Below are 13044 nucleotides of genomic sequence, written 5' to 3' on the forward strand. Positions count from 1 at the left end.
CATTGCAGTTTGGCTTCTTGTGATCGTCGCTTCATCGTGCTGAGACTGACAACCTTTGGGGTTCGAGGCTACTTTTGAAAATTTGGAGCATTTTCATAACATTCAAATTCTGTTTTAAATGTTTAAATGTTAAAAGTTACCAAATCCACACTCTTAGAATCACTTTATTTTCGTCGAATATTTGACAGTATACTGAACGAAATACTGTTTCCCAACAAGGCACGCTTCACTTGAACCAACGCCCAAAAAGTGAAGACATCCCAGAAAACCATCTACGATAAATCGTGATTCTTATGCTTCTTTGCAAAGCCCAGATATTTTTCCACAGACGTTACACTAAGGAAAGGATTCCAACTTGTAGGGCGATATTGTAGCCTAGCTTCTTGTAAAAGTCGCTTCATAGTGTTGAGGATGACATGGATTCTCTCTCTCTCTCTGTGGCAAGTTTTTATAGTAGCACGCGTTGTTCTTGTTCAGGTGCTACCGAAATTTTGTCCACCTTTCTGGTTTTACACTTCATAAGGCTTCCTTTCTAAAGTTGAAGCATTTTCATTGCATTCATATTCTGCATAAAAAGCTTCTTATGGCCAAATCTCCGCTTCAAGAAGTACCCCTAAACATTTGCTTTCGCCGGATGTTTGACAGTGAACTGAACGTAACCGATACTGTTTCCCAACTAGACACGCTTCACTCGGACCTACGCTCAAAAAGTTGATTCATTCGAGAATGTTATTTTCGACTTATTATGATCCTGTTTTTCCAATCCAATTCCAATTTCCAATTCCTGTTTTTTAAATCTGCTCAGGAATTTTATCACTTGCATGGGGCTAAGCCGAAATTTCGAGCTTATAGAACGATTGTTTAAATTAATTCTTCTTGTATCCGTCACCAGATGGTGTTGAGGTTGACATGAATTCCTTTACTGGCAAGTTTCCCAAGGGGCACACATTGTTCTTGTATTCTATTTCCTGCTTTTCGCTTAAGTATTCTGCGATTGGAGAAGCGCCATTTAATTGTAACTAGTGCAACAAGCTTCTTGTTTCAGAAAATATTCCCAATAGCAACTATGCAACTCCAGTACTATAGGAAGTTTCGATTTTTGTTTCTTCACTCTTTTTCCTCACATCTCAACGAGCCTTCCCTTAATAATTGCCACTTTCTTTTTGCGTGAATGCTCCGAAAGACAGTTCCAGAAACGCTTCTCAAGCACTTGTTTCCAAAAAACGACTTCTCTCTTCAAAGTTTCGAGCATAATTGAGATTCGCTGGCAGCCCACGATCCCACAAAGCAAAAGAGTAAATTGGGATATTTTTAGTTTCACGAGGAAACATTGTCTTTACTCTTATGAAAAAACTGCAGCTGCCATGGAAAAACGCATTGTTTTGCCCAAGGGAATCATTGATTGCTTTGTCAGACGACTGGTATTTCAAAGCGATTTCATCAACTCCCAAAAATATTCGTTATCAGATTATCTGTATGGTCAGAAAATCAGTCTGATCTGTTAAAAAAATAGGATCAACGAAACACAAATTACAGTATATAACCGTCAAAATGTCGTGCATATGATGTTTACTTTTATTTCATAAATTGTTTTAAGTTTATAATGATTAATTTTTAGTATGCTTAGAGTAGATTCGCAGGAACCGAATGCGTATAATTCTAAACTGGGTATCAGCTGTGAAAAGAATGATGAATTTGGAAGAAATTCCAATTTTCAAACCAAACTAGAATAATGATTACCGAATGTACAAAAACTCCAAATTCATCACTACTATCACAGTATGTCACTTTCCTATCGTATCACAGCATGATGTATGATAAGATCACAATTTTTCGTTACAGTGTGTCAGTTCCTACGGCTAGACGTGAACAAGAGGCCAGTGACTTGGTTACGATGATCTCCGCGGAATCTGAATACGAATACGAATTTCCGGAGTCCATCGTTGTCTTTGTTCGTTTCTAAGCTGTTGTATCAACTAACGAAAAATCGGATTTGAAAGTGACTACACTCTCCGGCGAAAGTGGCTCAAATTTTGGGATTGAATTATGCTCATTTTCGGAAAAACTCATCTGGTACGATATCTTGAGTGCAAAGTATTCAAATTTTGTGATTTCACATCAAATAATCAACAGCTTAAACGCGGCACTCATCTAATACTAATATAAATGGGTAGAATTTCATCCAGATTTGAGTACTTTTTGTCGGAAGTGTATAGGTTTAAGTTTCTTTTTTTTCAGCAATTAGGTCTTCTATTATGAAACAAGAGATAATGTAACCGTTTAGTGCATAAAATGCACATAATTAGTGATCTTCTTTATTCTTCACACTTCGTCTTCGAGTCATCACTGTTTGACAGTTCAAATTGAACTGCGATTGGCACTTAACTTGAATCGTCATTAATCGACACGAATTTCACTCTATCTGAGTACCATCACCTTTAGACAGTTGCCTCGAAGCGTAGTTTTTTTCTGATATCTCAGAAGCCAATTTATAGATTTCGGCGAAAATGACTTTGACCCCAGTTCCGGTTCATTACTCAATTATGCTGGCTGAATTGTAATGAGAGGGAATGAAAATTGAACCAAAGTTTTTGTATTTTTCATTAAGCATAAATGACTATGATAAATGTGTGCCTTTCGATTTGTGCTCGATACTTCTATTCGAAATATACAACTTGAACTTTTAAGAAAGGTTCAATCGTCCCGCCGGTTAATTAGTCGAATTCGCCGTACATCAATACGCCGAAACAAGGGTTTTTCGCCGAATTGCATACTTTTAGAAAAAATGAAATTTGCGCTTGATGTGAATTCAAGCATGCCGTAGTTTCCTCGGTAACAACACAACCAAGGATGGCTTTTATCAAAGAACGCTCACCAGCAACTCTTCACACGATTGAATCAGTGCCATCAAAGAGAGACGGATATCATCGCAACAACAAAAACCCGGCATGGCTCATTTAACATAGAATCGACACCAGTGCGAGAGCGAATTTCTCTCGATGACATTTCTGAGAATCAATGCTGTGGGGATCCTCTTTGAAGCAACAAACGGTCGTTTATTCTCGTTTCGGGGTCCGATTCTATACGGGCAGTTGATAATTGCGATAGAATCGTTTTTCTATTGCCGCTTATTCTATGTGCATATAACCTTTGTATAAGTTGTGTCTATGAAAATGTCTGTGAATACTCCACACAAGTGTTCTGAAATATTGCAACCTAGTATGAGAATCATCGATTTGATTTTCTGCGATAATTGTCAACTTGCGATTCTCTCTTGGAAAATTCCACACAGCAACGATCATTATCAGACTGTAAATTTTTTTAAGGACCGTGAAATACTCAGAGTATGAAGTGGAGCGAAGAAATGTAGAAAAATTCTCTCGCGGTTCATGCATTGAGAGACTCCGGATTCAAAATGTTGTATACAATATAGATAGCAATATAGCAGCTTCTGTCAAATTTTCGGCAATCACCAACACTGGACACAACATTACATCTATTTACATTCAAAAATAATTTTTGTGTGTAACGATGAAAACTGTAACAGCTAAATTAACTGTAAAGTTAATGATATGACCTACCTTTACATGCTTTGAATTGTAAATTTAAATGAATTCCGACGCTATTTTTATGTGCATCTATAAAGACGTAAATTTACACGATTTTTTCTAATGGTGTATGTTTTTTATGAGTTATTAGTTATTCAAACTTGTTTTGCTAAACCATCCGGCAGTCTACATGGGTCGGAAAGTTTTTCTGACATGAGAGACTAAAGACCACATGGCTGAAACCTTTGTCAGTGGATCAAAATAATTACTTTGATACTTTGATTGATTTTATACTCGATTAGACTCCTGCAAACAAATTATTTGCACAGCCCGTTTCCCGCAGTATGCATATACAAATAAACCCAGCGTATGAAAACTAGTGATGCCACGAATGCAGATTTATCTCTGAATATCTGATTTACGCAGCAGATATTTAAGGACTTTACTTATTATCAGATGTTAAATGGACATTTTCGAAATTGACATCTTTAGAGCATTTGACGTTCGTTTTTGCTCGCTAAAAAGCGATATTTTTTTCCACTCTTTCTGCAACAGTTTGATTGCACAAACTGTTTAAAACCTGCTTAAAAATTTAACCTGGCATCCCTGATGTGAACCAATGAGATAGAAACAGGTGGGGCAAACAAAGCACTTTGGTGTTCGTGAAATGGATTTTCTTCAGCAATCCTAGCAACATCAAACACACGTGTTTGCTTTCGTTATGCATGTTTATCTATCATGTTTGTCGTCATTGCGAAGCACATTGGAAATGTTTACAAAGTTTTGATTTCCAACACCAGTAGGCCTCATGAAAAGATAGAAAAATTTTTGGATGATGATGGCGCTAACATAAACTTGCGAAGCGAATGTGGTTCACTCGCACCAGCTTCTTGAACCACAAGCACACATTCAAATTCTGTCTATTCGAAACTGAGACACTGCGCTTTCCTTTTTGTGCGTTGTGCGCCGGCTGCGTCTCCAGTACAGGCATGAAACTTACAGGCTTGTGTATTACTCTAGTGAAATGCCATCACTGCTGCTCTCACCAAATGGCTCTCTGTGAAACGTCATTTGGTAAAACGACAGTAGACTGCATTACGAGTTAGCTTTTGATAATGTTCTGATACATTACGAATGATACTGTTTATTTTTAGTAAATTACTTTTCCTCAATTCCTCTCTCCTTGATCGGGAGCAGGATTATTTCGAAAAAACCGTGTCGTCGAATTTATTATTCTGATGAAAATATCGTGCAAGTGTCAATTCAGCTTGAAAGCGGGTAGTTTCACTTCAACCTTTTTCCTTGAATGGGTTATTTTACCGAAAGCTGTTCTATCGAATGAGTCGAAATGATCGTTTAACGGAGTGAACTCTAGAACTAAAAATATCGTTAAGAACATAAATATCGCCTAAAATTAAAAAGGATGATGGGTAATGTCAGAGACATAACTGAAGGACGTAAATACTATTTAATAAAACTGAAATGCTTGTTTCATACTTCAAACTTTGTATACTCTCAAGTCTTTTTACGAGACTTGGATTTCCGAAGTTACGTGGTTTTTTCTACGCAAAATTTCAAAGGTATCTGTTTTTTTTTTGTTTTGTCTATGACATTTTGCATAAAAACGTGTCGATTTCGGAAATCTCAAAACTTTTCTAAATCTCAGAGTCGATTTTTTCAAACAAAAAAAATATTTTTGAGATTACACCAGATCACTATTCTCAAGACATTTGATGTAAAAAAAACTTCTTCAATTTTGCGAAAATGGTTCTAAAAAGAACCGATTTGAGAAATTTATCTGATGTTAAAAACTGTTGAGTACGTTTGCCACAACCTAAATACTGAACATTTAGGATCTGGAACTGTATTAAAGAACTAAATTCGGAACCAACAATTCAGTTAATGAATTTGGTTCTAGAGCTCTTGAATTGAACTCATTTTCAGAATGCAGGTTCTAGAACTCCGAAATAAATTCTAGAACTGACTTCTAAACTTGTGGTCAGAACCTTCATTTATCCTACTGAATTAGTTCCAAAATCTAGTACTCGAACCCAAGTTCCGAATTCAATTCCAGCAGGCAGCTCCTGAATTCTGAACCTAAATTCTGGAAATAAATTCTGAAACTGAATTCAGGATTATAATTCTGAAACTTCATTCTGGAAGAATGAAGCTGAATTCAGGAATCAAATTATGGTTTAGAAGTAAATTCCAAATTTTTGGTTCGGAGTTCAGATTTTGTTCCAAAATGCAGATCTAGAATTTGCATCGTGAGAATTCTGAGATTGAATATCTGAATCAGAATTCGGGATACGAATTCCGAACCTAAATAGGGCACTAAATTAAGATCCAAAGACCGAGCTCCAGAATCTAGAATTAGGATTTAGTTCCAAAATTTGAAAGTTCAGTTGTAAAATTGTGGATCAGCATAACGGGTTTTCAATACCACTATCTTTCATTATTTTTTATTTTACTACGATTTCAAAACAATCGTATGATTTCAACGAAATCGTTTTCGGTGAACTGACCCTGACCAATTAAGCTCATCTGACTAGGACACTTCATCAAGTGTGCTTAAGTACAGTTCTTTATAGAATGTTTATAGATTTAATCACATTTGTTGTGGTTTACTCGTTTTATTCGGTGTACCCAAAGCTAGATTCTACGATTTAGTTATATTCGAACGTACACTAACTTGTTTGGAATACAAACAGTTACTCGGTTGATACCGAAATGTATTTTGAAAATTGCAATTTTGAATATTTTGTATGCTTTATACTGCCGTTCTACGCATAATTGTCCCATGTACAAGCACTTTCCTAGGGAGGGGTGTAAGGGACCTTGCGTACTCCTGAAATCGGATACTTTCATTGGTTGGTTTGGAACATACTATTTAAACGTTATTTGTTTATTCATTCAAAAATATTCTATTAAAACATGTTTAGATCCACCTAGTGGTGTAATGAAACCTTATTCAGTACTGGTAATATGAGCAATTAATGCAAGCTTCATTTCAGAACTTTTGACTAGTCTTGTCGGTATCGGAATAGCACAATAAATTTGTAGGTCCCCAAACTAACAAGACTTATATTTTGGAACTGTCTTCAGAACAATTTCGCAGAGTTTTCACGTTCTTTGCATCGTCTCACCTCAATTTTGAAATTATCAACAGTCATCAAATTCATAGAAACCGTTGAGACTATAGGACCTTTCATTTTAGCCTGAGTTAGCCAAAACCAGTTAATTTTACCATCGACTAACGAAACCTACTTTGTTACGTTAAATGACAATTTAAACTTTTCAACATTCTTCGCCTCATAATTCCGGAAGTCGAATGCGAATACAATTTCGTAGCATCCTAATAGACTTTTATTTCTTTTATTTGAATCTAAGTGTGTGAAAATCAATTTTTCCATCCCTGAGAAATCGAGGAGAGTTCGGTTTGTAGTTGATCGTTACTTTCGGTACTTCCAAAACCGGAATACGAAAACCGCTATAGCAAAACCACTTAGTTTGGCCATCAACTAGTAAGACCTACAAGTTGGAAAAGTTTTTGTACAGTTTCGCAAATTTTCAGCTGAATTCGGATTCGAAAAAAATATTGTGGTCATCTATGGAGAGATACAATCTTTCAAGTTCAAAAAATCGATATAAGTTTCCAGTACTTTCCGAAACGGTAGGAGTTTGACAAACAAGATATCTTAATTAGAAAATTTTGACAACTAGTTTTTAATAACTTGCTTCTTTTTGCTTGGTCACTTATAAAAAGAACTCTCGAAAAAGCATTTTTGTAATTATCACCTTGTAACTTTAGATCCGGAGTTTTAGGATTTATTTTTGAATCCTTAGCCCTTTCATTTGATACTAAGTTCGTGAAAATCGGCTCAGCCATCTCTGAGAAAAGTTAGCGGACAAATTTTCATTTTTGAACACAAATAAGCACACAATAAAGCCGAGGATCCGGATAACATTCTGACACTTTGTACCTAACCAAAAGATGATTTGACATGAGTTCTACTTCGAGAATGTTAATCACTCTTCTGGGTGCTTCCGGAAAAGCTAATTTTTTGAATTAAATTTGTTCTACAAAAATCAACAAAATTTGCAAACTAGAAGAGCTTACTGAATAGTTTCAAAGCAGTTGCTCCTTTTTACATCGTCACTTGTGGAAGTAAACTCTTAAAATTGTCAGTTCAAACGCTCATAACCCAGTAATTCCCGAACCAGAAGCCGAATCAGGACTATGGGACTACTACATGGAATACCGTGAAAACTTTTTTATTCTTCATTATAATCTCCATCTAGAGCGATACACTTGACCCATGGTCCTCTAACATTTTGATGCCCTTTGAAAAAAATCAAGATTTGTCAAGGCCTTCAAAATAGGCTTTTGTTTCTGCAATGACCTCACCATTTGACGAAAATTTCTTTTCCTGGACAAACCTGGCTGGGGGCCAGGTTTGGAGAGTACGGGGGATGGTGGACCATTCAATTTCACCGTTGCTTTTATGCATTAACGCGCTGGTGTGTCTTTTTCTATAGCTTGATGAAAACTACAACTCGTCTGACACGATCAGCTATTATTCAAACACTAATGGATAGATTGTCTGAAATTTGGTATTAGGTCATCTAGAGATTTGTTCTCAACAAAAATATACACGGTTCGAAACGATTTACGTCCTTTCCATGTAATAAATAAGTTCAGTTCGATACGTTCAATTAGATGCGTTATTTCTTATCTGTGGGCCCCTTCCGAAACGAAATCTTGCGTACGGGCTACCCATGTATTTAGGAAATCCTATAGAATATGGGGCAATTAGGCGTAGAGCGGCAGTATAATTGATGGAGTAATCGGAGGACTTTTGACTGTCATAATTCTGTAAACGAAATCTTTAGGAATAATTTTATTCGCTATTTCAAACTATAATCGAATTTGATTCAATTTTAAATAAACTCAAATTTAGGTCTGGTTTTAAAGTATGTTTCTGTGAGAAAAGGTACTGAAGAAACAAAAAGTATACGTAAATGATAATTGTTTTGTTTTATTTTGTAAATCGTGGCGGGATGAGTTTCAATTCTCTAACTGCTTAAATTTCGATATTCCACAAACCAATATTCGTGTGTTCACGAGCACATTCCAACTAAAATACCAATCCAGCGCAGCCTTCACTCAAGAGCTTGACAATTAACATCCATACTTTCGAAAAAATCATTTGATTTTACATTCGTCAATACAACAGGTGACTGGTGTGCTTCTCATAGTTCTGCGATTCTACAAATACACATACACGATCGCATTTGACTGTCCATAATCGCACGTTCTCTCCCCCCCCCCCCTCTGCTCTATATAATTCTCATTCCACTTGAAACCTTCTTGCGATTAAGGACAGAAAAATACATGCCACAAACTATGCTTCCGAATGTCCCCTATCACATTACTAATGTCATCACAGCGCACATTTACTAAACCGTCGTCCCTTTCATTTGTCATTGTCTAACCCTCGCACCTAGGCTCGGCACCACCGACCACAGGAGATAACATTAGCGTGAGCAATCCTTTCGACGATCCGGTCGGTCCTCAGCGGCCACCTTATCAGCAGGGCGCTCCTTATCCGCCAGCTTCACGACCACAAGGTACGGTTGTTTTCTGTCGCAAAAAAAATCCCTTTTCATCGTCATTCAAAATTCATTCAATCCAAAAGTCGGTGTCGTCGGTTGACCTTCGAGAACCTCGCATTCATTCTTTGCTATGCCATTTTACAGGTGCTCCATACCAAGCGCAACCCGGAAGCTACCCATACGGTGCTCCAGATCAGTACGGTCCGGGTGCCGCCCCGGGCCAGTATCCCCCTGGACAGCAAGGTCAATATCCACCTGCTAGTAGACCCATGTATCCCCCCTACGGTCCACCGGAATCTGGTGAAGGGTAAGTCATTATTTATCATTATCATTTGAATGCCCTCTAAATTGAATTTTGTGTGTTCGCTCCACTTTGCAGAAGATCGACACCACCAGCACCGAATTCGGTTCCTCCCGCGACCGGAGATCCGTATCGAGGTTACGGCAGTGCACCCTATCCGCCACCGCCGCAGCAACGACCATACCAACAACCGCCCCCCGTCAGTTCGGGCCCATCACAAACTCCCCCTGCTGGGCCTCCGGGTGCGGCTAGTCAACCTCCGGTGAGTGGTGCCCCAGGGCCGCAACCACCGTCAACCATTGCCCAGGGCCAGGGATATCCGACACCACCTCAGCCACCCCAGCAACCGGACTACTATCGGCCTGATCAGGTATGTTGTCGGAAATTCGAAACGACAAAAAAAACATCGAACAATGACTGTACTAGTGAATAACCGTGTTCGTTTTTTTTTGTAGCCCAATCAACCAAGAAGGCATCCAGATTTCGAGAAGAACCAACAACCGTATCCACCATACCAGCAGCGACCGCAGATGTACCGTAAGTATTGTAGTAGTGATTGTTTGTTGGTACCGGGAAAGTTTCGCTTATACTTTAAGGGGCAATTTTTTGCCAGGGATAGCTTTTGTATGGGGGCTGCCCAGAAATCAGAACAAATTGTCTCAAGAGGGGGGGTTATTTGGTGTACAAATCACACTTGTCAATGCTTCTAATCATATTCCTGTTGAAAAGGGAAAGATAAAAAGGCGGGTGGATGATATCAGAGACATAACTGGATAACGTGAATACGAATAAAACTGACATGCTTTTTCCTCATTTCCGAATATCGATAATCGCACGTCAATAGATTGTGTGAATTTTGCAAACTTCTAATGCTACACTTGCATAATTGTAACGGTGCAATACGGCGGAATACACAAAATAATTACAAGGTCGTGTAGGGGACAAGACCGATTACATAAAAAAGTAATGTTCAAATTCATTCATAAATTGAAAACTTCACAACAAATTGTGTGTGGCCATCTAGGATTTCTAAATTTAAGTTAGGAATTAATCTGACAATAGTTTCAATAACTTACTTGTCAAGCCCATCTTGATAATGCAAATTATATTATGATATCCACTCACCAAGTGTGGACAAAAAGTATCTATAATTTCTTTAAAAATTAATGAGAAATGGTGAAATATCATTCACTTAGATACTGATATGACATGCACTTCACAAACTAGATATTTTTAGTGAACATCTTACAAGCAAGTTGTAATTGAATTCCATATAAAAAAGAACTTGTTCGAATTTTATTCAGTTCTTTTATGAAATGATGCTTAGTTGGAATCAGCTAGGAGGAGTATTGTAATCATGCCATTGATTTTTTTTTTTATTCAATAATATAATATAATATTAAGGCACACTGCTTTGCCATTGATTTTGATCTGTAACAAAAAATGAACAAGAACATTTTGGTTTTAAATTGAATGACTAAATTTGACATCTTCGACAACATGCACAAATGTGTCTTATTCATATGAGTCAATTAAAAATACTCATGATTTGTAATCACACATAGTTAATGCCTGTTTCACTAGCGAACAAAACGTGTCGTAAGCATACTGTGCTCAATCGCTGAAAATATTAGATATTCCTATATTTCGGTTTTGTACGATACGCTTTGTGTCACGATTCGTTCAATTCATACGGTTGAAATTTTGCGTGCCTTATTTTTGCACCGAATTTCACCTTAATGCTCGTTCATACCAAACATTTTAGAAACCTTCAATTTTGAGTTATTTGTAATTATCTTGTACTACTGAACATTTTATCACAAATTGCTGATCATATTTCTTATAATATGGAGAAAAAATACGTTGCTGCGTTAAATACAACAAGAGATATTCACGATTAAGTTCTGCACATTTTTGTACAGAGTAATTTTTTTAAAAGATATTCACGCCAAAACAACACACAAATTACTTCTTTTGTGGGTAAGATGGAAAGACAGTACAAAACGAAAACAGAAAATCATTCTGCATCCTCGAAAGGACGATGAACGAGTTGTAGGTGCTAAAATGCACATATAAAAAAATTTACAACCTTCTAAAGGTATAGCAGATTTTTTAAAAGCTATTACAATCAAAACGTTGCTCGCACCAGATGATCGAAAATGGTCATTGTTTTATTTTGTAGATAATTTCTTTTCATTTAAGATTTAAATACGATTACAGGTATACGGCCGCCGCGACAATTCACCGGTCCATTTCTCGAAATAATGTTGTCGTTGAAATATTCGTCGATTGTTTCGGTCGCAGTATGACAAGTGGCACCATCCTGTTGAAACCTCATTTCGTCCAAATCCATATCTTGAAGATTCTCGGAAACAACAATATAATTATTCATGGTTCTGTATCGATTTCCATTCACGGCAACGCGTCGTCCTTTCTCATTAAACAAAAAATAAGGATCTATAATTCCACTAGCACCAAACAGTACATTTATCAAGATGCATCGGTAATTCTTGAACGGCGTGTGGTTTATCTTTGCTCCAAATTTTGATTGTTGACGTATTCATTCAACCAAACTTCGCGCCAAAAACAGTTTTAATTGAACACTGATTTTTAAAATAAATTTCCACGATTCGGAAGCGTTGATTTGCCAAACAATTCTGAGTATACGTCATTTTACACTCTTAAAACAACTTTCAGATAATAGAGTAATTTTTATTAAAGAAACAAACCTCCTAAAAAACACCCGTTATAAGGTTTAACACGCCACAGCCAAACAATTATTTTGCCAAAAACGAACCGTTCTATTAGCAAATCAAACCAAAATATTGTGCTGAAGAGCAAAAATTGTGAAAATTGCGTCTAATTTTGATTCCAGGTGTCATTCCATCGTGCTTCCCTCCCATGGTTGGTGGGCTTGACGGTTTGGCAAACACCATATCAGGTATAATGAATTAGCGTTACGATTTGATATAAATTTGTGGTGATTGCCGAAAATTTGACAGAAGCTGCTATATTGCTATCTATATTGTATACAAATTTTTCAATCCGGTACAAGAAATCGTGTCTCTTAATGCATAAAGCGTGAGAAAAATTTTCTACATTTCTTTGCTCCACTCTGAGTATTTTACGCCTTTAAAAAAATTACGGTCTGATAATGATCGTTGCTGTGTGGAATTTCCCAAGAGAGAATCGCAAGTTGACAATTATCGCAGAAAATCGAATCGATGATTCAACTTGATGATTCTCATACTAGGCTGCAATATTTCAAACCCTTGTGTGGAGCATTCACAGACATTTTCATAGACACAACTTATACAAAGGTTATATGCAAATAGTTAGAATAAGCGGTAACAGTAAAATGATTCTATTGAAATTATCAACTGCCCGTATAGAATCGGATCCCGAAAAGAGAATAAGTGACCGTTTCAGAGAGATCTCCACAGCAGCGTGCTAACCTTTGATTCTCAGAAATGTTGAGAGAAATTCGCTCTCGCACTGGTGTCGATTAGGCCCGGGTTGGCGGTTCAATGCATAGGACGCTGGTTTTACAAACCAGTTGTCGTATGTTCGAGCTCCGAC

General features: G+C 37.2%; 1 protein-coding gene across 7 annotated transcripts in view; it reads left to right on the plus strand.

The window, feature by feature from the left end:
* LOC131427882 (trithorax group protein osa) overlaps positions 1–13044 on the plus strand; it is a 483794-nt gene that overhangs the window by 459177 nt on the left and 11573 nt on the right. For 5 of the 7 annotated variants that reach the window (XM_058591443.1, XM_058591444.1, XM_058591446.1 and 2 more), the window contains 4 exons: positions 9057–9179; positions 9309–9471; positions 9544–9835; positions 9921–10002. In XM_058591443.1, the coding sequence (XP_058447426.1) occupies positions 9057–9179; positions 9309–9471; positions 9544–9835; positions 9921–10002 (660 nt within the window). The remainder of the gene's footprint in view (positions 1–9056; positions 9180–9308; positions 9472–9543; positions 9836–9920; positions 10003–13044) is intronic. The other 2 variants (XM_058591445.1, XM_058591447.1) reach the window with 1 other exon arrangement.

This window comes from Malaya genurostris, chromosome 2 (assembly GCF_030247185.1).
Source record: "Malaya genurostris strain Urasoe2022 chromosome 2, Malgen_1.1, whole genome shotgun sequence".
Lineage (NCBI taxonomy): Eukaryota > Metazoa > Arthropoda > Insecta > Diptera > Culicidae > Malaya > Malaya genurostris.